This window comes from Nylanderia fulva, unplaced genomic scaffold (assembly GCF_048542155.1).
Source record: "Nylanderia fulva isolate GAGA-0341 unplaced genomic scaffold, ASM4854215v1 Scaffold26, whole genome shotgun sequence".
Taxonomy (NCBI): domain Eukaryota; kingdom Metazoa; phylum Arthropoda; class Insecta; order Hymenoptera; family Formicidae; genus Nylanderia; species Nylanderia fulva.
The window spans coordinates 840,944-866,549 of record NW_028190325.1 but is presented as its reverse complement, the minus strand read 5'-3'; the positions used below and the strand labels follow the sequence as shown (position 1 = coordinate 866,549).

Sequence of the window (25,606 nt, the reverse complement as noted above, 5' to 3'; positions counted from 1 at the left end):
TAATGCACGTACCATAGCACCTTCACTCAGTGTTGTAACAGATAGTATAGTCGAGAAGCAGTCTTTGGTATACTACGTTGTGCTGCTGACCCAAATGGATCCTGGCTGCCAGTCAGTCCCGCTTCGGGCTTCCTCGCGGCAGTATTGGCCGCGTTCTCCGTCACGTTCGGACTCAATTACTCATTGTCGATATACACTGCGACGACCGGAACGCACGAGTGTGTTTAGAAACCTTTTATAAATATTGTGGCACTCTCGTTATTTTTTTTTCCTGTCACTATCGCAATATACTTTGCGATTTTACGGTCATTTCGAAAAGACAGTACGGTGTTTTCAATTATTAATTTAATTCCAGTTCCAAAAATCGATTACTCGAATTTAAAAATCGAATTTTTCCAATTTAAATTGTTTTTTTTTTATTCGCCGATACCAATGCTGCATCTCGGTTACAAGAGGATCCTACTATCGGTCGATCGACGCGTGGACCAAAAATCAACGAAAACAAATTCCTCGTGAAATTGGATGTGCCGTGCGTGCTAAAACGGTGCTTCTGTTCGCCCGTAAAGTGAAGACACTTTAGGTTTATGGCCGCTACAGCTGCCGCTCATCAAAATTGAAGACACGGGTCGAAAATACGTGGTGCGTATGTGGATGAAAACAGGAGGAGAGTTTCGTACATAATGTAAGAGGACCGGATACACCAAAGTGCGAGAACCTCGAAAGGCACCATCGCATCGGCAGGATCAGACACCCGTCCGGAAACATCCGCATCTCACAGGCACATCCTAGCGATGCGACATTCCACGCTGGTCCCGCGTAATCATTGACAATCGGCAGTAAGTAAATAGAAAACAAAACGATAAATAAGCTAGTAGTAGTAATGGAGAACGAACGAATATATTACGTATACGAGATACATTTATTATGCTGCGACCCACAAAATTACCCTTTGAAAATCTGTGCATTCCAGTTATGTAAATGCAAATGATGTAGACTGTTTCCGCTATCTCTCCCACATTCTCCGAATTTTAATATTTTCATAGACAAATCACTGCACTTTGAAGTGTCTGAAAATGATTCGCGCACGTGATTTATATATAATATCTCGCTTCTAATCTCTAATCTTTTCTAATTCCTAACTCGCCGGCTCGGGCACATTAGCGGAACGTCAAGGACGTGTCTTCCTCGCGTCCTTGCGTCGGATTATGAACGGCGCATTAATTCGCTCAATGAGCATAACAATGTAAATGCAGCCCCTCAATCAGATACACACACCGCTCCAAGACCGCTGCTCAAGTACCGCAATTTCACGGTAATATCCGCTCCACCTCCGCGAGGGAATATTATATGTACAATTGTTGCACATACGCGATATACGGATTTTTCGAATATGTATATATATATATATATATATATATATATATATATATATATATAGCGCAAGCGTGTGTATTCGTGTGTATTTTCTACGCGATCGCGATCGCGGCAGACGTGTAATTTTGCGAGCACGTAATCTCCTGTGCATTTGCATCGGAATCCAAGCCGCGTAACGCGACTTGTGTTCTCGTTGCACAACGCGAGATTTCGCATAATCCGTGTCTCGGAGTTTTTAATCGCACGTGTCATTAAAGCGTCAATATAGCGAGCGGAGCGCGTAATTACAATATCTCGTACCACACGCGCGCGAGAGAATATAAGAATAGAATGCAGCTTGGTGCAGTCACGTCATTCCCACTTCTCATATAAATCATAAATCGACGCTACTATATATCGAGCAATTGATGGCGGAATTTCTGCGATCCGCGAGGCAAAACCCGTTCTTCTCTGGCCTCAAAATCGCGTGGAAGACTCGATTCTAGGAATTTGGCACGCGCAGAAGTGTTAGAAACATTTCCTTCATTCCGAGAAAAAGAGAAAAATAGATAAAAATACAAACTTACAAATAGTGTAAAAAAAAAAAAGAAAATCGATTATTGCAGGTTTTTCTAACATTTGCTCTTTGCTCAGTTTGAAATCGATGTTTCTCTAGCAAAGCAATATCAGTATTTTATTTTCCATATGTTATTATCAAACAAATTTTCTTTTTGTCGCAAAATATACCTTGGGTATAGTTATATATTTGTGTATTTAAAAAAACTTTATCATATCTTAGCGAGTGTACGCGCCTAATCGTGGCGAGCGGAACGACAGTTCGATGGTGTCTGTTACTTTCTCAAAGCACGCTCGTATTCGTAACCTACTTGGAACACAGCGATGCAGTAACCGGGTGCAAACGGCAGCAGACCGGTGTCCGTGCCAAGACTCGAATTAGAAAGATCTAATTCGCCTCGGTCATAGAACTTTATGTCTCTCTCTCCCTATCCCACGTAACACGTTTATTTTTCATTTGCATACAACAACAAATATCTTAAAGAGAGATTCTAAGAAATTGAACATTTATTTTGCAAAATTGAATTTTCGATGTACGATACCAAGACTTGATTTAAAAGAGTGAAAAATAAATTTAATATTTCCTGTTAAAATTTCTAAGTTTTTGAAATAGATCTTGAGATAAGTATAAGAAGAATCACCTTGGAAAAAATTCTCGATAAGATCTTCATCTGAAGCTGAACGAGCTCTCATCGTGGAAAAAGGAAAGAAAGCAAATAAAAGAACATTTTTCGTCGACATTTTTCGTCTAGAATCCACAATGTTCGAAGTTAGGATTTTCACAGAAGAGTTTCCGTCGTCAATATCTTACCTGTTCGGAGGGTGGTCCCAGTATACTTTGTTGGACAGTTCAAATGTAATCTCAAGGTGGAGGTCATCAGCATTCTTCGGATTCTTCTCACGAGAGTGGGTATTAAGCGAGAGAAGAGCGAGCCGCGAAAAGGAGGAGGTAGGCGGGAGTTTATCGTAAAAGTTTCACACGACCGAGTTAGAGCCTGGATTTAACCGAGGACAATAGTTGTGACACGTCGGATCATTTTCACGTGGGCGCCGTACACGTCGCTCATCTCGGTACCAGCTCGCGCGTTAATTGAACGAAGGTCATAATCATGATGAACGTAATTCCGTCGTGTTTTCGCGCTGTAAAACACCCGCGCGATCATCATCACCATTTGTGCGCACTCGCGCTGTTGCGCGCATTCAAGTCACAGCGTTTATCCGGCGACATTCGGCCGCACGACTCTTTCACGTCAACGTGCTCAGATCAGTACGGACATTGTTTATGCGAGCTTCGAATATATTCGCTGATGTCTTCGACAGATAGAAAAGTCAACTTTTCGCTCGACAAAAAGTGTCACAATTTGCTCAATTTTTATAGTAATAAATGTAAATTTTATTTCAACTTTGAAACTCGCACTTCCATGCATAATGAAATAATACGCGCGAGCAAAATGATAGCAACATCAATTAAAAATATTAAATGAAAAATATAATATAATATAAATTAATATAAATTAAAAATGGGAATATAAATTAAAAAATCAATAGAAGTAGTTATTCGTACAATAAAGATATGCGGTAATACTTGGAAGATATTTTATACATACATATAATATTATTTATATACACAACGCTTTGATCAAGTTAATCGAGACATTCGCCAATGATATCTATATTAAACGGAAAGTTATCTCTTGTTCGTTTACACACTTTGGCTAACGATTGGTTTCTAAACTTGTCAAACGCTCGTCTATTTCATTCTCTACTTATCGTCATCAACATAACACTCACGGATACAAGTAAATATAAGTAAAAAAGTAGCTAGATGTATTCACGTAACAAGTTGTCCTACATCTACGCAGTATATCTAATTACAAATGCTATTCGAATGTCATATCTTTTCTTTTAGAATATTCTTAGAATTTTCAAATATCTCTTATTGATAATATAGTACGGTATTTATATTAATTAAATAATGCACTCAATATTCCAGTGGCAAAAACTCATATCATAAGTCGTGACAATTTATCTATTTTTAAACGCAATTTCAATGAAGAATTACAAATATATATAAAATTAGTTTTGTATATTACGATTACTATATAAAGTTCCAGCTTGGAAAAGTTTTTTTAGCGAGGTTCGATTATTGAGAACTGATTGTGACATATATCGCGTACGAGATTGAATGCGCGGAGAAAATACAGATCAATAGTTCTGTGTCGTTTTGAATCGCACTTGGAACAGAAACTGGAGAATTCTGGACCGCGTAGGATTCTGCGCGGGAACCATTCTTCTCTGCGGCGATGTTATCGGCGAAACTGGTCTGGTTCCTCCGAAACAAGGTCGGGCACCGGTCTTCGGAACAGCAACATCCCTCTCGACGATTCAGGTTCACCTCCACGAGTTTTTCTGGTCTCGGTCGCCACTAACACCTCTCGACATTCCTGTCTAATCGAAGATACGCCTGCCTTCCGTTGAAAAGTCAGACCTTGTAGATTGCATTGAATGCATTCCGATGGACGCACCTTGATGTATATTCACCTTTAACCTGAAGCGGCGCAAAACATTTTATGTAAAACTATCAAGCTAATTTACTTGCTCGTTTCGCTTAATATTTCCCACGCAGAAAAAAGCATAGAAAACTAGACAAAATTTAAATATTTTATATTAAATTGTCGCAAATGCATTTATGAAAACATATGTAAATTATATGGGAAACCTGGTTCGAAAATTGGAAAGTATAAAATTACACTCGTATGCACAAGAATCTTGAAACTTGACAAGTGTTATTAGCTGAGCTGTAATTTTTATCTTTCCTCTAGATGGTATTTTTTTACCATGGATTCTATATAATTTTGCTTTTGATATAAATAACGCAAATTTACAGGAAATATTCGTTTAAACATCATTCGCGAAATTAAATCGTGTGCTTTTGTTCAAGCTGTGGTACAAAAGATCAGCGCTTTCTACTAATGCACCGGACATGTCTGGCATCGTTCGCAAAAGCATTTTTAGTCCGAGGAGTAACGGTTGCATGATGGGCAAATCGCGTAAACTACGCGTCGACTTGGGTTTCTAATTTTACCGTATGTTTAAAAGAACAAGACTCGATTGGGCCGACTTTTATAGCGACGCCTCGTAAAACATTCGAGATTCACCTCCCGCCGCGTGCGGACTCTTTCCTCTCCTTCTGGGATAACCCACATCCGCCGCGCAAAAGCGCGGAAACGAACCGACGACCGGTCGATTACACGAGTCGCGAATATAATAGCGATGCGGAATCATTGGACTAGTTTCCTAGGGAGACATTGTTATTATTCGCGGGAAAATTAACCCGGTTTCTTTCGCTCGCGCAACCAGTTTAGCATAATCATGATTTCGCCGCGAGATGATGATGATGTTAGCGGCACAAAGTTAAAGAATACACGAGTGTTTGAGAGAATCTTAATGATATATTATTTAATCGAAGAAAGAGAATTATAGTTTTTCATAAATAAAATCTCCAGAAACTCGGATCCTTATTTTTAAATTACAAAGTTGCATTCTTTCTGAATCAAGCGCTCGAGATTAAATTATTATAATTGACTGTTTTTTTCATTTACATTTTTTAGAACTTTAATTCGAAAATCAAAGAAGCTTCTTCAAATATTTTTCAATTGATTTGGAATTACTGTCTTTTAATACTGCCGGGTTTGAAAGCTACTTCTTGCGCATATTTGCCGCAATTGCAGTTCGAATACTGGTATATATTTTTTATTACGTCTGGATTATTTAGCATTATCGTCAATTATTCAATTTGTCAGAGGAAAGTACACGATTATACTTATAAAATTAACAGAAAAATTTATACGCACCGACCGAGAACGGAATGCGTACATTTCGGATGTGAAAGTGCGAGCGCCGCAAGAGAAAGAAAAGAAGGCACGTGATCCGTAGGCATTCGGAAATGTATACTTAGGAAGATGAAGAGATATATATTATATTTAGCATTCCTTTCGAACACATAAAATTCGTTAAGTTTTTCCGATAAAATCATCCGTGTGAAAGTACAATAACTCCAGCCGGATCTTTCTTTTTTCTTTTTATATAGAAAAACTGGCGCTGTTGGTATTTCCCCTATTTTCTTTTATGGCCGTAAGATCGCAGCAGATATTTTTATCTCGATAATCGCGTAATATACGACGAGATCCACGACGAAACCGGCTTTTATCGCGTTATTCTATTAAATAAAACGCGCAATCACTCGTGGCGAAATGTGCGAAAAGAATGTATATACCGTTCGAAAGGCACGGTATATCGTTACGCGATCAAAGATCTTCCGCGTCTTCCTCTTCCTGCGTCCGCATCTGACACGTAACTCCCGTAAGGGTCCGATATGTCGACAAGGGGGACCATTTCTCGCAATTTAGACGGAAGGGAAATTCGCTGCACACGCGGATACGAATTGACTTGAACGATAAATTAGACCGCGACGTCAACAAACTGCGCGGAATAGAAAGTTGCCTCGACGTTGTACAATATGAGAAGCATCGGATAGAGAGAGATGGAGAACGCGCCCAAACCTTATACAAGAATAAAACAGAGAAATTATTTATTTTTTCAATAAAAAAATCGAGCGTGCGGTATATCTGTCGATTCTTTCCTAAGATTAAGGCTTAATTATAACATAAAAATTGGCCATATTTGTAGATAAATAATTGAATTATTAATTAAAAAGACTTAAACTTCCTTAGAAAAAAATATTAAGAAATACATTAAGATTTTTTTTAAATAAAAAAGATGACTTGTTTTCTAGTCAATTCTCTAAATTAGTCATCTTTGTGTAATCTCTTTAAATCTTTTTAAATCTCTGGGTTCGGTAAAGCAATAACGAAAAAGAGAGAGCCACAAAGGAATGAGGATAGGGAAAGGAGATATGTCGTGTGAAAACGTCGCATCCCCTCTTTCGACGCGACATTCGCGTCGGCGTTTCCTTCTTCGCGTTAATAACTTAACTGTATACATAACTGCCACTGTCGTTGATTAACAATAATTCGCTTGCGTCTCTTCACGCGCGAATATAATTCGACACACAGCGCGCTAATTGCCACGACGCGGGCTTTCATCGAGATTAGGATATCGCGCACCACTCTCACTGGGAACTTGTCCTGCCTCATTCCGCGGTAGAGGACGACCGGCGCGGCGAGAAAAATTCCATGCGAATTGTCCTCGTCGTCATTTTCATTGATCGCGCCTACAATACGAGATGCTTATTGTAAAGACGCCGGTACTTACAAGGAGAAGAAAGTCTCAACTCGAATATTAAAAATATTCAAAGACTTTGAATTTACACATCTATAGAGAGCTCTTGAGGAAGGATGATTGCACTCTATTCTTTTCATTTGTGTAAGTCTTGAAAATCAATCAAAGTAAAAACTGACAATGAGCTATTTATCATTTTTATTATTCACAACAAAAGATGTGGGACAATTTTACAAAAAAAAATTGCTTTTAATAATCTCATTTTTTCACCTTTTTAATTTGCGGGTTGGAGAATTTTCTCTTTCCTTGAATATTATGCATTGATACAATACCTAACTCGGAAAGCAATGAGATTTAATGGTGTAATGACGATACTTATGCGGTACCACCTACTTGAAAAATTGTGCAAAACGTAATCACCGCATAATTAATCATTTGAATAACTGTAAACGGCTTTTGTTCTTCTCCCGCAGAGATGCGAAGCGAGGTGGGCGAATGGCTACCCACATGCGTAGGTTCACCGATATGCATTCTGCTCTTGTCATGGTCTCTGTTAATCTACCAAAATCAATCATCATCCGCGAAAAGAAGAATCGACGTGCTGACAGTCGCGATTCTCTCTCAAAGTCTCGCACATCAATTAGGATTGCTGCTATACGCGATTCTCACCTTAATTCGTCCAGCGAATCACTTTGGAGGTAATTATAATTACATTTTGCCTTTTTCTAGTCTCAGTATAATATATAGAAAATAAATCGTACACCATTAAGTACCATAATTTAATTATAATTATATTTTACTTTTTTCTAGCCTCGGTATAATATGGAAAATAAATCGCACATCATTAAGTGCCATAATTTAATTATACCCTGTGCAATTGTAAAACCCTATACCTCTTTAAAATTCATACAAATGCCCGACAAAAAATGATATTATCGAATCGCGAGCATTTAAACAACATCCCTTTTCCTGTTGCTTTACACAGAATTATGCTCGACCTTGGTATGGGTATTGAACTCATCGAGCATCCTCCAGGAGTTGACCCTGACCTCAATCGCCGTGTTCGCGGCGATCAGCAGTCGCGACGACGCTGTCAATCTTACCAAGAATCATCTCAAGTACCATCTCGTCAGTCTAAGCGTCATCAGCGCCTGCATCGGCGTCACCGGCGTGCTCAACTTCGAGCCGGAGATCTGCGTCTTCTTGGCCCAAGAGATCTCCTTTAAATACGGGATCTTCGTGAATTCGCTGAAAAGCCTGCTGGCCCTCACGTCCTTCCTCGCCGTGGTGGTCGCGCTCTTCAGGAACGTCTGCCGATCGCCGACCTCCGAACTGCTCAAGTCGGTCTCGGACCTGTCGGAGGCGAGCTCCAAGAACTCTTCGGGCGCGTTTGAGTGCCATCCGCAGCATTGGGACCCCTCGAGCGGATCGTGCACCAGCGGCTCGACCAACAGCAGGGCATGCTTGAGAAAGAAGAGGGTGCAGGTGGACGAGGCGAGCGGCAGATCCACCGTCTACAGCATACTCTTTGTCTGCTACATCTTCGAGCACTTACCCATTCTGGTAATTATCGCAATTGTTTCTGAGATATTTATCATTAGTATTTCTTTTTCTCTTCATTTTCTCGCTGAATTCTTTCAATGGATTCGATAGCGCAATCATGACGTGACATCAGTAGCGCGTAAAATCAGTTTCCGCACTACTGAATCGACGATGAATTAAACGCGATTAAAATGATTGCGCGCTATTAACATAACGCTTATACTTGTACACGTTATTAATCGAGTACTTTCCAAGAAAAGCGAAAGAATTAATTATTATATAAAGTGCTCCAATTTTTTTTCGCATTCTCCTCGCCTTTCTTTCTAACAAATTCTTTAATAATTTATAATCATATTTATAACTTATAATTTAAAGATTATATTATGTACTAGTGCCTACTATCGCGTGAAAGAAAAGTTTTTATATCGAGGATTAAATGGAGAATCTAAAATACCTTATATGTAAACGACAAAATAGCTGCTTGTTTTTCATGCGGGTCGAGTGTTAATGCGATAAAACAAGAAACACGTTTGCGGAAAATCGTTTTGATCATTAGCATAATCTCATTACGATCCAAATCGAAGGTCTGAGCTGTGAAATCGCGATTTCTTGTTTACATGAAAAGTTGTAAAAGTCCAATGCTGTATCGAAACCGATTGGCTTAATTATTATTATTACTTTCAAATCGCGGGGCCTCATTAAACCGACGAAGGTAATTGTTGGCTCGCGATTGAGACTCGTCGAAAGAGGGGGTTTAGAAAAAGTGCGAGATTTATTAAACGTTCCGCAATAATTGCTAGATTAAATTCTTTTTTATTCTGAGACCTGAAATTTTTTTTGCACCAGCGTTTCGGTCTAAAGGTGATATTTCGCAATATCTTCGAAATTATGCGCGTCAAACCAGCCGTAACAATGTTACACAGTTAAAAATGACCGAGATACCCAATTTATTGTACCGTCCTCAATTATGCTCATCAGTGTGGCAAAAAATAAGAGTTTTTTTTAAATAGATTCAGTTATTAATTTTTTTTTAAGATTGAATATTTTACATTAATCATCCCTAGGTATCATACCATCGTCCGAAGCATAATTTCGAGAGATATAATTTTTTTATAATCATATATATTTATATGTCAGACAATACATAAACATATGACATATCTTATATTTTGAAAAAGTGTCTCTCTACAAGCTTCACAATGATATCTTCTTTTTATTCTCTGAGAGACAAATCGTCCCTGAAAATGTCATCGTATCTCTCCGACGCGGTGCTCGAGCGAATTGTCCGGTCACCTCGTCGCAGCAATTACATTTATACAATTACATCATAGCCGAGAGGATTCTCGCGCTCGAGCGAGCGCAAACCGGATGCGAGGTCACTGGCAGCATTCGCGTTATCCGGAAGCGAGAAAGAGGCTTTGTTACCATAAATTCCGTCGAGAAAGTAAGGTCCTCGCTTTCGAAAATCATAAGGGAACTGAATCGATAAAGGGTAATCGATTCGACGATAAAATAAAATTCGAAAGCGTCGTTTTATTCCTCGGACGATGACCTTAATCGCCGAATTAAGGATTTCATTCCACAAAAAGTCGTCCCACACACGGAGAGAAACTTCCACGATCTTCGTCATTAATATTAACGATCGCGTCTATATTATACGCATGACGCATATACTATTTTACTATGCGTGCAGAAACGATCAATTAGATTAGACCGAGTGGGCGTACGCGATTTCGCGCAAAGAAAAATCGCGACACTGAAGCGTAAAGATCAAAATACATTATTCGTTATCCCATCATCAATAAATATCTCACATTAACGACTCTATGAATCATCGCACGTTTCAGCTGATTGACCAGGACTATCTCGTATATGGATACGGTTATGCAATCGAACCGATTCGCCGCACAAATTCGCGCAAGGTTTGTGTTGCTCACTTGAGAAATAATTATCGGAGAACACCGTTCGTTGAAATAAACACCGTTCTCTTTGCGTGCAAGCAGCGTGACGGCCGTTACACTCGTTTGTGCTTTCGTCTAACGATTAAACTAAATATCGCCGATATAGGTAGATTTTAATTACAAAATCGCGTAAAAAAGAAAAAAAATATTTTGACAAGCGCGAGATTAAGATCGGCGAGATTGATAGTTCTTTGGTACCCTTTTTTTTACAAACCGTCTCTTTTAAAAGATTAAGTGCAGATCTCATCTGATCACCAGTTCAATCTGAGAATTCGCAATTTGTTGAGAAATCTTTGAGCCCCGATGGTTTCTCGGGCATATTAGGCAATTATATTATCGAGACTCCAAATCGATCCAAATCGACGTCGATCGCACTTTTAAACAGACGCGAAAACCGTGTCCGGCTCGCGTTTTCTAGCGGCAATTAAAGTAAAATGCTTGTTCGGAATTCAGCGCGAGTTAGCATGACTAGAATCAGCGATGGAGAAACTCATGGATCGGTAAAACGGGGAACAAATTGCAAAAATAGAGTGAAAGAACGTACGCGAAATGGAGAGGGAAGGAGAGAAAAATACAACTTTTATCGCGGAGCAATCAATGCCATATATTCGAGATAAATATAAATTAACTTGCAGAATACGAGATAAAAGTACAACAAATAGAAGAAATTAAGAAAATTGAAATACATAAATGACCGCTTTAATGAGAAAGAAAACAAATAATAAAGTATTATTGCATTAATTCTACCACGAAATTATATAAAATATAAAATAAATTATTTTTTATTTTTTTAATTACTTCCTGAGAGATAGAGATCTTTGGAGGATCTGACAAAGTGTTCGCATTGAATAATTTAATTATATAAAATAGAAGTAAAAAGGAACACGCATTTATTATTGATAGGAATCAGGAGAATTGAATTAAAAGAAGTGAAATATAACAGAAAAATTTATGATTGTGGCAACCAAACGCGCCAATCGAAGCAAAATATGTTCGGGAAAGAAAGAAAGAGACGGGGGTCGAGAATTGCGCGTACACCTTACACACGTATACGATACGCGTGCACGGGCCGTACATTATAGAGAGTGCCGCTCTATTCTCTAATTAAGGTATATACAACTAGTTTCGATTTCATATCGTGGATCAGACCGGCCGTTACTCACGTAACCGAGTATCTATCGCACGTTGTACCGTTTCGCGCGAACGAGAGAAAAATATACGGCGCTAGGCAACAGCACCGAAAGAGCTAGAGGCCTTGCTATTCGATGATTAACGATCATTTTATTATCTTGAGAATTTTTGAAGAATTTGCCAAAAATTGCGTAAACCTTGTAAATACGTGCAATTATTTATACGCGAATGGATTACCTTGAAAGCGAAACGCGTTCCAATTTTATAGATAATTATATTCCAATCTCTTCTAAAGACACTCATTTATATATGTTCCAAAAATTCACAAGTATAATTTATATGTAAAATTTGTTTTATAATATTGTGTTACGTTATATATAATTTTAAATTTTTACGAGTGATATAATAGACTTTTTTTTCTACATAGTTTTATGATAATATAAACTTAACATTTCGCTCATTTACTGAAATAATGATATAATTAAAAAATTGTAATTTTTCAGAAAACATGATTTAATAATAGTACCTACATGTAGCAACTTTTCTCTCCTATGCTAATGATTCAAACATTTTTTTATTTTTAAGTTGTGTTATTGTCGCACCAAATGATCAATTTATACAACAAATAAAACGTTAAATGATACACGGAGAGAATTTTCTCTTAGAATTCACTTTGAAAATCATCGTAATTGTGGGACCATATTTAAAAAATGTTGTAAGGTTTTCTCTGATTAATATTTACCATAATAAAAAATATTAATGTGTACATAGTAAAATTAATCCAACATATTTTATATCTTATTGTGATAAATATTAACATTTTTCATTGTATATAGTAAATATTAATCTGAGAAAGTCTTACAAAATATATTCTTCCAATACTGTATTGTCCCATGATTATCATGTGATTTTCAGAGTAAATTCTAAGAGAGAAAACTCTCTCTATGTACATTGAATAGAATATTTTCTTTTAATGTTGAATAACTGAATGAATCCATAGTTGATTCACTTGCTCGTAAATCATTTAAAAATAAAATGTCAATCCACTCGAGTGAAAAAATTTCCACAATTATTAAGTGTAAAAAAAATGCGTGAAATTTTCTAAAAGCGTTGCAACGAAGTAATCTGGCGCGTACTTTTCTAAGAGAATGCAGCCGACTTTGATTGATGAATGTATCACCAATCGTTCGCGCACTTTTGAACGACATTATAATAACTGATGACGAGAGAGAGAGAGAGAGAAAGAGAGATTGGCGTACAGTTACGCGCGTGCAAACTCATGTAAAATTGCGTATCGCGCGCGTACTTTTGAAAGCGCGACGGCGGGATTTTCACCGCGGGGCTCTTGCGCGAATTCATGATTAAAATCGAAAGTTTTTTTTTCATTTTTATTGTCAACGTCTTTACAACAAAGAATTTCTTCTATCGGGCGTTGTTCGTCAGGCATGATTTCCTTTTCTTTCTACGCGCACGCCGAACAATTAGCCGCGTGTGTAATTGACCCAATTCGAACATTCGACGTATACTAGGATTCTTCCGCGGCGAAAGCTGGACCCGATTTCAGAACGCACCGTCTTCTCTTGACACGATTTCTGGTGAAATTTATTAGCGCGAGGAAAAGCCCGTTTGCCGCAGCGCGACGATCTAAAATACCTAACTCAGGCGTTGCATTACCTTGCATTAAACCGTGCTGTGCTCGCAACAGATTGCTTCGGGATACCGTTTTGCTAGATATATTCAACCGTATAATGGCAACATTTGATTAATGATTATCGCTCTCTCGATGAGCGTTATTAAACGTTTCAGCGTAATCGATGATCAAGATATTATACGCTCTATAATGTCTATATATAATAATACACGTTATTATACTTATATTATACCACGATATTGCGCTGCGTTACATATTATAAAATTGATGAGTGTATTTAAATTTGATTAAATTATCCCCGGGATATGGAAATTAATTGGAAACACGACTTCCTAGATTATCTCCATCAGACCGAGCCTCCTGAGGAATTTTTGCACGCCCCAGAATCTGGCGACGTGGCTGCCGCTGATGAAGGACACCTTGCTTCCGGTTTTCCTGGCTCTCTTCGACAAGATGTTCTGCCGATACGTGGCCAAGGTCTACACAAAGCAGGATCAGAGAAGGCTGTCGCATGGTGCGTGTCATTTTCTTTTTTTTTTTCCTTTCTTCCCATCGCGGAAGCAGAGACTTCGCGCGCAAACTCTATAGCATTTTATTTCGTAACATGCACACGGGGACGCGATTTCCATTCTTCTTCGTTTAAGCAAAACACACTGACCCGTGCGCCGTGCGTGGGAAAGTAAGACGCCCATTGTACAATAATAATCCTGGTTTTCCTTCTGTCCGGCGACAACCAGCAATTTTTCTCGTTAACGACGCGCGTTCGAGCGATTCGTTCGGTCGTGTTTTCGTTTTGCAACGCGTATACGCAAGTTGTCTATACGCGATTTCACGTGCAATTCTCCCGCGAAATCCCCACAATCGTCAGTGAATTTTCTTTATGGGATCAAACGTGACTTTGCGTGTTTCTCGCAACACTTTCTGATTTTCCGGTCTAAATTAATGCGATAATGAAAAGTAAAATCTGTCGAAATTTAGCGAATTTAGAAATCTATTGAAACAACTTCAATAGATATTTTACAATTGATTTTCCTTTAGAAAAATAAATTTGTTCACATTTTCATTTATTAAACCGCGTTTATTTGTCGCGATCGAAGAATTTTTTATAACGAAATTTCCTTTCAGGCGGTATAGACGGTAAATTCCGACACTTCGAGCAGGACACCGAGTACAAGCTGCAATTGAACCTGAATCACGGGCTGAAGTTCCCCCTAACCAACGGAAGCCTCTACGGAAGGTTGCACAGCCACCAGAACAGAGGTGAGCGATCGAGCGGATGTCAGCGTGATTTAACAACGCTTCAAATGTTCCGATCGACCGATAATTTTCCACTCCCGGCTTATATTGTTAATTGCAAATGTTTTGCGCGGCTTCGCTAATGCGCTCGCCTCGCGAGAGCCTTGGCATGTTAGAAAGTCCGAGGCGAAAACCATCTCTTGCGCTCGTAACGGCGTCTCTAATCCACTACCACCGCGTCGGGTATATCGAATGTTACAGGTCACCTTATAACATGAAAATACGTTTCGATATTCCCGAAAGCGGCGCTTTCACGAATCGTGACAGTTTCCCTTGTCGAGTAAATCTGACGAAAAGATTACGATCGTTCAATCACGAGTATCTGCTGAAATTACAATAATCATAACTGGTTTTCGTAATGCGATTATTTCTATTTATTCGAATTGCATTTGGGTTCGCAGGGAAAACCGGCACGATCAACATGGGAATTCAGCAGCACTATCCCAGGACGCAACCCGTGAACGAGGACGGCAACTACACGTCTCTGCCAGCGGAATTGTCGTCCTTCACGAGTTCGACCTTCGAGCCGCGTCAGGATAAAATGCCTGAGTCGTCATCTAAAAGAACCCCGACGGACTCGCAGCAGCACAGCAGACGACCTAGACCGAACGAGAGTCTGCACGAGCTCGTCGGGAATCGTCGGAAGATTGGCAGCACCGACATTTTCGGACAGAACATGGAGAATCTGGTGCAGCTGGAAGACCCCGCGAGCAACTGGAAGCACCAGATCACCAAAGAGGAGATTCGCGAGGAATCGTTCAGACGACACGCGAAAAGCGTCCTGGGTCTGGAGAGTCTGATCGTCGGGCTGGAGAACGACCTGCAGGAGCAGCATTATCCTAGAAACGTTCTGCGCAGGAATCAGAGCTTCGACCACGTCAGGTATCGCTCTCGACCGATCGACCATCGGCCGACTTTGCACTTCTCTTTTGGCGTGTATATATACCTTCACTTTTACCAGGTGCCATTAAGCCGTCGTCACGATGTACGGCAAGAGCGTAGAGTGGAAAGTGAGACGCTAAGTTTCTTATAAATTATTCAAAATGCGGGTTTCGATGTGCATCATACACACGGCATGACCTACATTCGTCTCGAGCGGCCTTTCTTTCATCAATTCTCAAACTTATCAGATGAACATCTTCGTTGACATATTGTTCAATCGATATTATTTCCACGCCGTTATTTTATAGCTCTTATATAATTCCTAATATTTTATAGATATAAGCAATTAATTGTTATAGATATAAGCAATTAATTATAAAATCTTGTGCCTTTTTAGATGTCACCGACCTATGCTCGACACGAGGACTTACAATTTGAAGAAAGACGACAGAGAGAATCTTCAACAGACTCTTCATCAGAATCTTCTTCAAAGACGAGATAGTCGGGACAGGATGGGACATTGCGACGGATACGACAGCTCCGATGATGAAAGTTGCGACCTGGAGAACGGCGACTTTGACACCATGAGCTCCTGCAGGAGCAGAAGCAGAAGCTGTTGCTCGGTTACCACAGTCGCTAATGACGATTTCGAATATTTCCAGCGTAAAGGAACCAAGGTAATTTCTGCGAATTTTTACAGACTTTTCAACCCTTTAAGATTCTCTCGTTAAATCCTAAAATAGTGAAATTAATCAAGTGCATTATTTTTTTATTCGGCGCGACTCTGGTCTATTTTTTATCTTAATTTTGCTGAGAAAAATAGTTGGTTCTGATGTTAAATGCGAGAGGTAAAGCGAACCGGAGGCACTTTCACGATACGAGAAAATTGCATCGGGATAGAGAAAAATGCTCATCGCTGACGTAGCGTTTCGTCGGCCTTTTCGCGCGACGATAAAGGCGCGTTACTTACGTAATCCCGCAATCGTGAGAACGTTTTGCTTTGCAGGTGGAGCTACTGCCCTCGAAGCGCGCCTGCGGGGAGGTAAAGGTCAACATGCGATCTTTCACGCCGCGTATCATAGAGAACGGCGCGGAGGATCGAGAGGAGATGAAGAAACGCGCCGTGAAACCGGGAGACACGAAACCCAGCATCCAGTCCTACCATCTGAAGACTAAAAGGATCGGACCTGGTTACTCGATGAACGACCTGGACAAACTGACCGCCCTGAAGAAGCTGCCGAACCTGTCGATGGAGAGCCTGAAGAGCATCCTGAAGAACTCCAACGTGAGCTATCTCGACAATGGTGACATATGCAAGCACGACATCGGCGGTTCGGCGCCCGACTTCAAGAAGATCTTCGTCACGGAATTCATATGAGACCTATAGTAGCTCGATAGAAAGACTGTATTATTTGTATCCTTGTGATATAGCAACGGCGTGTTAGTAAATAATTATCGAAATTTCCTTCACCGCGACCAGTAAACGTTGTTATTCTTATTCCAGAGGAGAAAATAGAGTACTCTCGTGCGTGCATGTGCGATTAAAGAAAAAGTGTCATAATATAATCAAACATTCTGAAGAATTAAATTAAAACAACATTTAGAGTCATATGACAATTTCGATTCTCATTAACATATTAACGTATTTAATATTAATAATATTAATAGAGAAAATGATCGATATGAATATTCATACAGCCGGCACGTGTTTTCAAGGAACTGGCCTCTCTCGTTCAATATGAAATCTAAATTTTCTACGTAAACATGTATGTTTTTTTTAAACAAGTCGCATTTCCAGACTCGCGACTTATTCATTCCAGCTGTCATCGATGATTTATGAATGAATGTAAATGTAATTACCGTAGACGCTCGCTCGCGCACACAGCGTCACGTGCTTATTTTTGTATAAAGGCTCCTGTAAAATACTTTACAATACGTAGCGGATTTGTTTCTCGGAGTCGACAAGGAGTCGATTATTATGAACGTTACTTGTATATATTTTGTATATTTGTATCGTAATATTTAATATTAACGATTATGTGTATACAATTATATGCATCGCGTTGCTCCGCGATGCATCTGATGAGTGTTGCGGAAAAATGACGAACGGATTGTATAAATTAATTGCAAATATATTTTATTTCTGGGTTTATACAAAAGAGTTTCAGCAGTCGCCTCTTCATCTCATTTGGCACGGCAAGGCTAAAAAATTGTGTCAAAGTATAAAAAAAACTTAATATCTTTGCTTGAAGATGTGTAAAAAAAAAAACTAATTATAACTTGGTAATAGGACACGACGCTGAAAGAGATAAACATGTATATAATTTACTTTATTAAATTTATTCAAATCGTTTCTCATTTGCAATATTTAAGAGACCACTGCTTACGCATATCTACATATCGTTGAATTACATCTTAATCTCTCGAGAATGTAATCATTTTATGTTTACATAATTAATTAACTTTGGTCTTCCTCGCGTATTGTTTTTTTTTCTTTTTTTTCTATCACACTTAATAAATGTTACTGGCAAGATTCGAGCATAGCAATGTCACATGAGCTCATGTGATAGATTACAGACACGCCCTCCATCATCTGTCGCATGATAGAGACGCCGTAATCGTCGCCGCGTTGCCATAATTGCCTAATTAAACGATCTATCCTACTCTATCTGCGATTTATTATGCTGACTAGTAATACACGGTTTGGCATTGTTGATCGTATCTCTATCTACGATTGCGTTAGCCAGTGGCGTAGAAACACGGTGTGTTCGCTCGCGTTAATTTACATTCACGAATCGCATAAATCGCCGGAAATGTTTTACTTTTTAAGTGGACTATTACGAAGATTTCTATATTAAACACCTGGTGTATCTCTTCGTCGAAGGTAATAATTTCATATTTTCGAAAGATTTCACATCTCGAGGCGACTTACGCTGTCTTTACTTTCGTCTTTCTCGCTGTACCTATATATATATATATATATATATATATATATTTTTGCTCCCATTACATAGCTATTTAGTTTCTTTTCTACTTGAAAATATGTAGATAATAATAACGTGTTAATGCAATTTAGATTTGAATGTTAATGACAACGCGTATGTGTCCCACAAAAAGACTTGGCTTCGTTTCTTCTCCTCCAAGGACATCCGTATATATGTAATAATATCCATTTTACATGTATAGACCTACGAAAGCATTCGCCTCCCGGAACCAGTAAATTCTCCTCACTAAATAAAGTCTAAAAATAAATGCACCTGCGACGTCGAACTATAATACACAGCCACATGCCCGCGTTAAACTGCTCTTACACCCTACTTTTTTAACGTCATTACATAATAAAAATTTTCATAACATCGAAGAATAATAAGAATGTGAATGGCGTTACATATTGTATATCTACTTACAGAATAAAATTTCAATTAATGAATTTTTAATCTTTGTGAGCGATAAATGATTGCGTGAATAATTGCTATCTTCTAATGAGCAACTATTAACCTTTTATAGAGATCTTTTACAAAGTAAAATAATTGCTCGTAATTTTTTATCATTTCGATATATGAAGGATTCATGTAAATATCATTTTCTTATACACTCGCAAAAGTATACAGATACTCGGACACTCGGAGAAGATTCAAAGAAGCGCTACGATTTTTTCTCGATTTTTGCGACACGCAAATTCTACGCCACTGCTCGTTCGCGACTCGATACTGGCACTTTGGTGTCGATCGACATGAGATTGCACGAGAGAATTCCCGTTCCGATTGATCCCGCCGATCAATGACTGGCATAGACGAGATCGCTGCCGCGGAAGATCGCCTCGATCAGGGACTTCCGGTTGAACTCGCCGCCCCGAGACTCTATCGCGGCCACCAGCCGCTGATATCGCTTCCAGGCGGTGACCGATGCCACTTCCTTTTCCGGCCGGTCCTTGATCTTCTCGTACATATCGTCGCCGCTATCAACCGCAGCCTCGGAAGTCTGACACACCGCCTCTGTATCCGGTATCATCTGTAAAGTCGCGATCGAGTGATTCGTCATTGCCTCCTTGGGACTCTCCCAAGAGTCTGGGAAGAGATCTCGGGATCGATGATAGTGCGAGAATTTTTTAAAATTAAACAACACGTGAGAATAAAATATACTTTTAAGTATTACACAGTACTATTACACAGTAAAATGCAAATGATCTCAAATATTAAAACACACTGTATACACATATCGATAATTTATAATTGAAAATGGTGAATTTGTTGAATATAAAAACAGTAAATAATATTGCAATTATTTTACAAAAAAGGAAAACAATGTGAGACTTTTATAATTATGAAGAATTATTTGACTTTGCATCCTTCAATGTGGCATATGTTTTAATTATAGTCAGATTGGCTTGCAATCGTGCGGAAGGAAATCCCAGAGGGGGTTTATACACGAGTATATGACCGATGTTTGCAGGACGTGTTGTAGACACATGTAACGCTACCCTAAACCTTGTGTCTGAAATCAATACTCGAACGGCATTACACTGTTACTAAGGATGCCCATCCCCATCGTCAGATTTTGCGTCACCCCTGCGTCACTTTAATCAGCGCGAAGTTCAATGATCTAATATGACCTATGATCGCGACATCGCAATTGTCATTCTTCATTTTTTATTATTCTTTAATTACTCACTGACTAACAACGGTTAATTACAATCAATTACAATAGCTAATTACATTGCATAATTGAGATAGATGGATAATATGACATATTCATATATATATGAGTAATTATAATTGTAACAAAAAAGTCAACAAATACGATTAACTAACATTAAGTAGCTAAAATTGCTAACTTTATTTATTATTGAAAAAAAATTCAATAAAATTGCTTGTACGTCCGCAATAATTTCGCGCGAACAAGATCGCATTTCACGAGAGTAAACCGCGAACCTAATTTAACATTTCAACGATTATTGACACAGGGAGGGAAAAATCTATTATCCATTATCCCAAACCCCCGTTATCTAATTATCGTCCCGTTAGTTAATTAACCGAAATCATTCGCTTCGCGGGTAATTCATCATGTAATGATTTCTCATACCTTCGCTTCACCTCCTTCTCGGTTTCCGCAGATTTCTCGCGATCCAAGGAGTCGAGGTCGCCGCCTGGACCACTTCCGCAAAATTTCCAAATTGCCTGGCCGGATTTGCCCAGACGAGACGTTCGCGCAATCCGAGCCAGCGCGTGGTCCAACAATAACTGAGGAAGCCCGACCAACGCGTCGACCATCAGCTGGATCCCCGCGATGACTTTTCCCCCCTCTGGTCGTGTCCGGAACCTACATGTGGCCAAGTTCCATATGGGAGGGGGACAGGGGGACGCAAGGGGACAACCAAGGGGTATCCACCTCTTTCATTCTCTCTCGCCCTCTTCTTGTCGAACGATCGAGCGATTCGCGGGGGTCCGTTTTGCGACTTCCGGTTTTTCCGTCAAGACGAATTTTATTCGAGGTACACTCGCGTGTCTCTCTACCAGGATTCCGACATTGAGCGAGACGTTGCGGACTGCTTTCGATCGATGCTTGCAGAGTTTACGAGCCGTTTTATGCGCATTTACAGTATTATTATAGCCGTGTCGTTCCTCGTCGTCTACAATCATGTTTCAGTGAAGAGATATATAATCAAGCTCAATTGTGTAACCGTTTATTTCAACATAACGTCACGAACGGTCTCTCTGAATTGCAAATGCGTCGCAGAGAAATTAATTCTTATTTCTTTATTGCTACTATTATTAGTTTTGACTCTGCATTCGTAAAACATAGAGTTGCAGCAGCCGATCTCAATATATATAGGGATAAAAAAATTAAAATTTTTATATTTTATTTCCTCGACTTTAAATTATATATTCCAGATTGTATATGATTCACAATCAACATAAAGAATTTTTCTATTTTATTTTTTTTATTTTTTTTACAAAAGACTGCATATAATAAGAGGAAAAAATAGAGGATGAAATAATCAACATAACACGTTGCAGAGAATTGTGCATAACATTAAGTGAATAAATAAACATTAATAAGTCAGATGAGAATATTTTCATTCTATCGAGCAGAATTAATTTCTCTTCATTGTTCGTTAGGATACGGGCGGTTTCAAAAAAACGATAGGGCATTCAGTATCTCGATATTCCTTATGTATGCGGGGATGCATTTTTTGGTGAATGAGTTATGACAATAAAACACGCGGGCAGAGTTGGCCTTAAGTGACGCGTATTTAATCCGAGACATCTGTGTATTCCTTATGCCGAAGACGAAAAACGCCAGGCCGCACCGTGGCGGTCCATTGTAGCCAGAGCCGAGGGAATCGAGTAAATTGGCTGAATTGGCCCGTCCGTGAACCGACCAACAGACATCCGCAGATGCAGATGCGCGATATAGAGATCCCGCGTTGCGTAACCCGCAGGGGCGAAAACTCTTTCGTCCGAGAGCTGGTATTTTTCGAACGGCGATCTCGCAAGATGAGAAATTCATCTTTTGCAAACAGGTATCTTCAAGTCGCATTTTCTTCAATTTTTTCTCGGAATACAGTACCCTCCATCAGTTTGGAAACACATTTTACAGTTAATCAATCGTATAGCAGCGATCTGTCTAGATTTTTTGTAGCAATAAATCGTAAAATATTTAAATGACATTTTTATTTATGACAGATCGCTGCCATGTAATTGTTAAGAATATTTCAAATAATATACTGATAAAAAACATCCCATTAAGTTTATATTCTACCATGTTACGAATATCTAATTAAAGAATATTTCTTTAAAGAATTTTTCTTTTAAATTAAGAGGATCCTTTTGACAGATCTGTGCAGATTTTTTGTATAAATGTAAAGTGTTTCCAAACTTGTAAAGGGTACTGCATGCAAATGTCTATTTATAAGACTGTTTTTTGTTATCACGATTAAGAATATTTCAAATAATATACTGATAAAAAACATCCCATTAAATTTATATTCTACCATGTTACAAATATTTAATTAAAGAATATTTCTTTAGAGAGATCTTTTGACAGATCTGTGCGGATTTTTTGTATAAATAAATTATAAAAGTAAAATATTTCAATAACATTTTTATTAATAACAAATCGCTGCCATGCAATTCTTTAATTGCAAAATGTAAGGTGTTTCCAAACTTATAAAGGGTACTGTAAACTTAAAAATTTCCTAATATAAAAACTACTCCGAAATACACATCTATTTATGAAAATCGTAATTAATTTTGCTGCACATTTGTTTCTATTTGTACCGCACCTTAATAATCCAAGGATCTTTAATGAAGGAGAACGAAATTAATTGTACGTCGCGCATAAATTCAGCCAACGTCGCGATTTAATGGGATGCATGCGGTAAAATTTATTAATAGCGACTCGAAGAGTTCGGTGGGGCCAATGTGCAAAAAATTGTCTCGGTAGCCCAAGTAACGGAAAAAGGTTTGTGCGCCACCGCACAGCTGGTTGCAGCATGCCGTGTGGATCAAGAAGATGTAAGATATTAAAAAAAGTTCCGTCTCTCCTTGCGTATAATAAACGATCGTTATGTTTGCGCGTCCATCTGTTAACGGAAGAGAGAGAGAGAGAGAGAGAGAGAGAGAGAGAGAGAGAGAGAGAGAGAGAGAGAGATACCGAGTGCTGTTGCAATTCGTGAGAAAATATTGCATCTTTTTTTAATAAACGACTCAAACGACGTCTTGTGACTATCCGATAAAATTGTGCAATAAATGATGTAACAATAAAAAGCTTACGATCGGTGAAAAGTCAATCGACTCGAAGAAGCATCTTCTTTTCGCAGCCAAGAGATGTCATTAAAAAATAAAGAATGATATAAAAAAGCCAATTCTCCTTTGTTTGATTAAATCGAACGTCGAATTGATTCCTCGGCGTAGAAAATTGATCCTTCGAAATCCCGCCAGATGCGGGGACTTAATGGCCAATCGGCACGCATTGTCTCGCCGAGGGCGCGTGCACCCGTAAACGACATCGGTTTTACTACAGCTGCCGGAAGTATACATCTGCTAACGCGGAATTTACTAACCGTGCGGAGGAGATTGGTCACATCGAACGTCTCTCCGTAATTTTATACAGTCGCGGAGCGGAGGATGGGGAATATTGTGCTAATTAGCCGCGCGCGTTTCTCTCGTCGAGACGAATAATCGAGACGGTTGATTAAAAAATTGGAGGAAAAAAAAGTCGACGAAACGAAATAGAGACCCTTTCTTGCACGTGGCGGGAGTCCGCGCGCACGAACGAGGCCCACCTCTTTATTTTCGAAAAGTAGCGGCAGCTGTCCGGAAGAAATGATCGGCGAAGCTCGTGTTGAACACCTTTCGTCTCGAAATCCACGAGTGCTCGTGGATCTCGAAACCATTTCGAGAAAAATTCATCGCCGAATGTCACAATTTGTCAAAATATTAATTACACCCTAAATTATACACGCATCTCGAGGAAAATCACTGCTTTCGTCGCGCATCAATTAAAAATTTTAGACAAATAAAGTGTCTAACATATACTGATTAATTTCAAGAAAATTAATGTAAAAAAGCTAACTTGTCAAAAATATTGTTTTCCTTTTGCACAAACAAATGATAGTTTATTATTGCAATATTTATAGATTTCAATTGGATTTTCCATTTTCCTTGTATGCGATTCCATATAGATGAACAAGGTAACATTCCACTGACAATTGATTAATATTCCATTTAGATGCGATTATCAGCTCAAGGTGTAGAAATTATCGCGTTCCGTGTTTAAATTTACTTTTCAGATTTATGTATCTTAGACGCGCACACATTTAGAATAATGCCGAAGAGGGGAAGAACGACAACATCTGTCCCTCTTGGAATTATCCCCGCCGTTTACAGCTGTAATATACAATCTTGTCCTGATCGTTATTAAAACGGCAATCAAGTTTCACGGACGGAAAAATCGCAATAATGCATGCGTGCGTGTGGCACGTGTGTGGGTGGCATTTTGTTAAAAATTATCCTTCGTTATCTATCGCATTTTCATACATAATTCATCTCTTGATCTGTCGCTATGAACGAAACTCGCAGATGCGTGTTTTTGATAAAGAAGACATCGGTTGATAATAAATAATTCTTCTGTTTGCGCTTCCACGCGAATTATCCTCGCTTTATCATCAAAATCGCATAGCCTTTAACACCAGAAGAACAAGAAGAGGAAGGGAAAGTTATTATTATTATTATTATTCTGAAAAAGGATAATGTTATCTTTATCTCGGGATACATGTAGTATATATAGACAAGTGCGATGCAAACGAGCTTAAATAATAAAAACATAAAATTAATTAACAATTTTAACAATTTTATCTATTCTGGACGAAAAGAATTTTCTCTTAAAATTTACCCAGAATTTTACAAGAGTTTCTCTTCTCTACTAAGAATATCTACTATAATAAGTAATTTAATATCTACTATATCTACTATAATAATATTAACTATAATATTATCTACTATAATAATATCTACTATAATAAGATGTAAAATATGTTCGATTAATTTTACTATGTACATATTAATATTTTTTATTGTGGCGGAAATATTAGTCAGAGAAATTCTTATAAAATTCTTCCAATACCATCGTATTGTTCGACGATGACTATGATTTTCAGGGTAAATTCTAAGAGAAAATTCTCTCTGCGCGAAAAAACAGAATACTTGACTCTCGAACTTTGATACATCGTTCTCTTACATCCTCGTAAAGATGAATTAATTTCTAAAACGTTTACATCGTCCCGGCATCTATATCGCATCCCGACACGTCCCTCAATTTTCTTACGATCAATATAATCCGCGGAATGCAACGTGTGTGTCGACGGTCGACGGTCGCCGTCCGGGCGCAACGTCCTCTCTCAACCCTTTTTTCGTATTCTCACCCCCGCAGCTGACGAGCTGACGGGATACCACCTGACGGTTACCACCCG

General features: G+C 38.7%; 2 protein-coding genes across 2 annotated transcripts; one reads left to right on the top strand and one right to left on the bottom strand.

Annotated features, from left to right (window-relative positions):
• The first annotated feature begins 117 nt into the window (after window positions 1–117).
• On the top strand, window positions 118–18,735 carry LOC114939086 (uncharacterized). The gene is made up of 8 exons (XM_029313321.2): window positions 118–836; window positions 7,644–7,868; window positions 8,156–8,733; window positions 13,792–13,969; window positions 14,581–14,715; window positions 15,153–15,633; window positions 16,031–16,310; window positions 16,640–18,735. The coding sequence occupies exons 2-8, from the start codon at window positions 7,646–7,648 to the stop codon at window positions 17,009–17,011; spliced, it is 2,247 nt and encodes a 748-aa protein (XP_029169154.1). The 5' UTR covers window positions 118–836; window positions 7,644–7,645; the 3' UTR covers window positions 17,012–18,735.
• Window positions 17,754–21,176, bottom strand: LOC114939089 (uncharacterized). The gene is made up of 2 exons (XM_029313325.2): window positions 20,716–21,176; window positions 17,754–19,644 (listed from the first exon to the last, which is right to left on the bottom strand). The coding sequence occupies exon 2, from the start codon at window positions 19,642–19,644 to the stop codon at window positions 19,411–19,413; it is 234 nt and encodes a 77-aa protein (XP_029169158.1). The 5' UTR covers window positions 20,716–21,176; the 3' UTR covers window positions 17,754–19,410.
• Window positions 21,177–25,606: the final 4,430 nt, after the last annotated feature.

Bases quoted from the DNA above. Each gene is read 5' to 3' on its own strand.
- LOC114939086 (XM_029313321.2), top strand. From the start codon at position 7,646: ATGCGAAGCGAGGTGGGCGAATGGCTACCCACATGCGTAGGTTCACCG. The intron at 8,734-13,791 runs GTAATTATCGCA...ACGACTTCCTAG, and splicing joins TCGAGCACTTACCCATTCTG to ATTATCTCCATCAGACCGAG. The intron at 15,634-16,030 runs GTATCGCTCTCG...GTGCCTTTTTAG, and splicing joins CAGAGCTTCGACCACGTCAG to ATGTCACCGACCTATGCTCG.
- LOC114939089 (XM_029313325.2), bottom strand. From the start codon at position 19,644: ATGATACCGGATACAGAGGCGGTGTGTCAGACTTCCGAGGCTGCGGTT.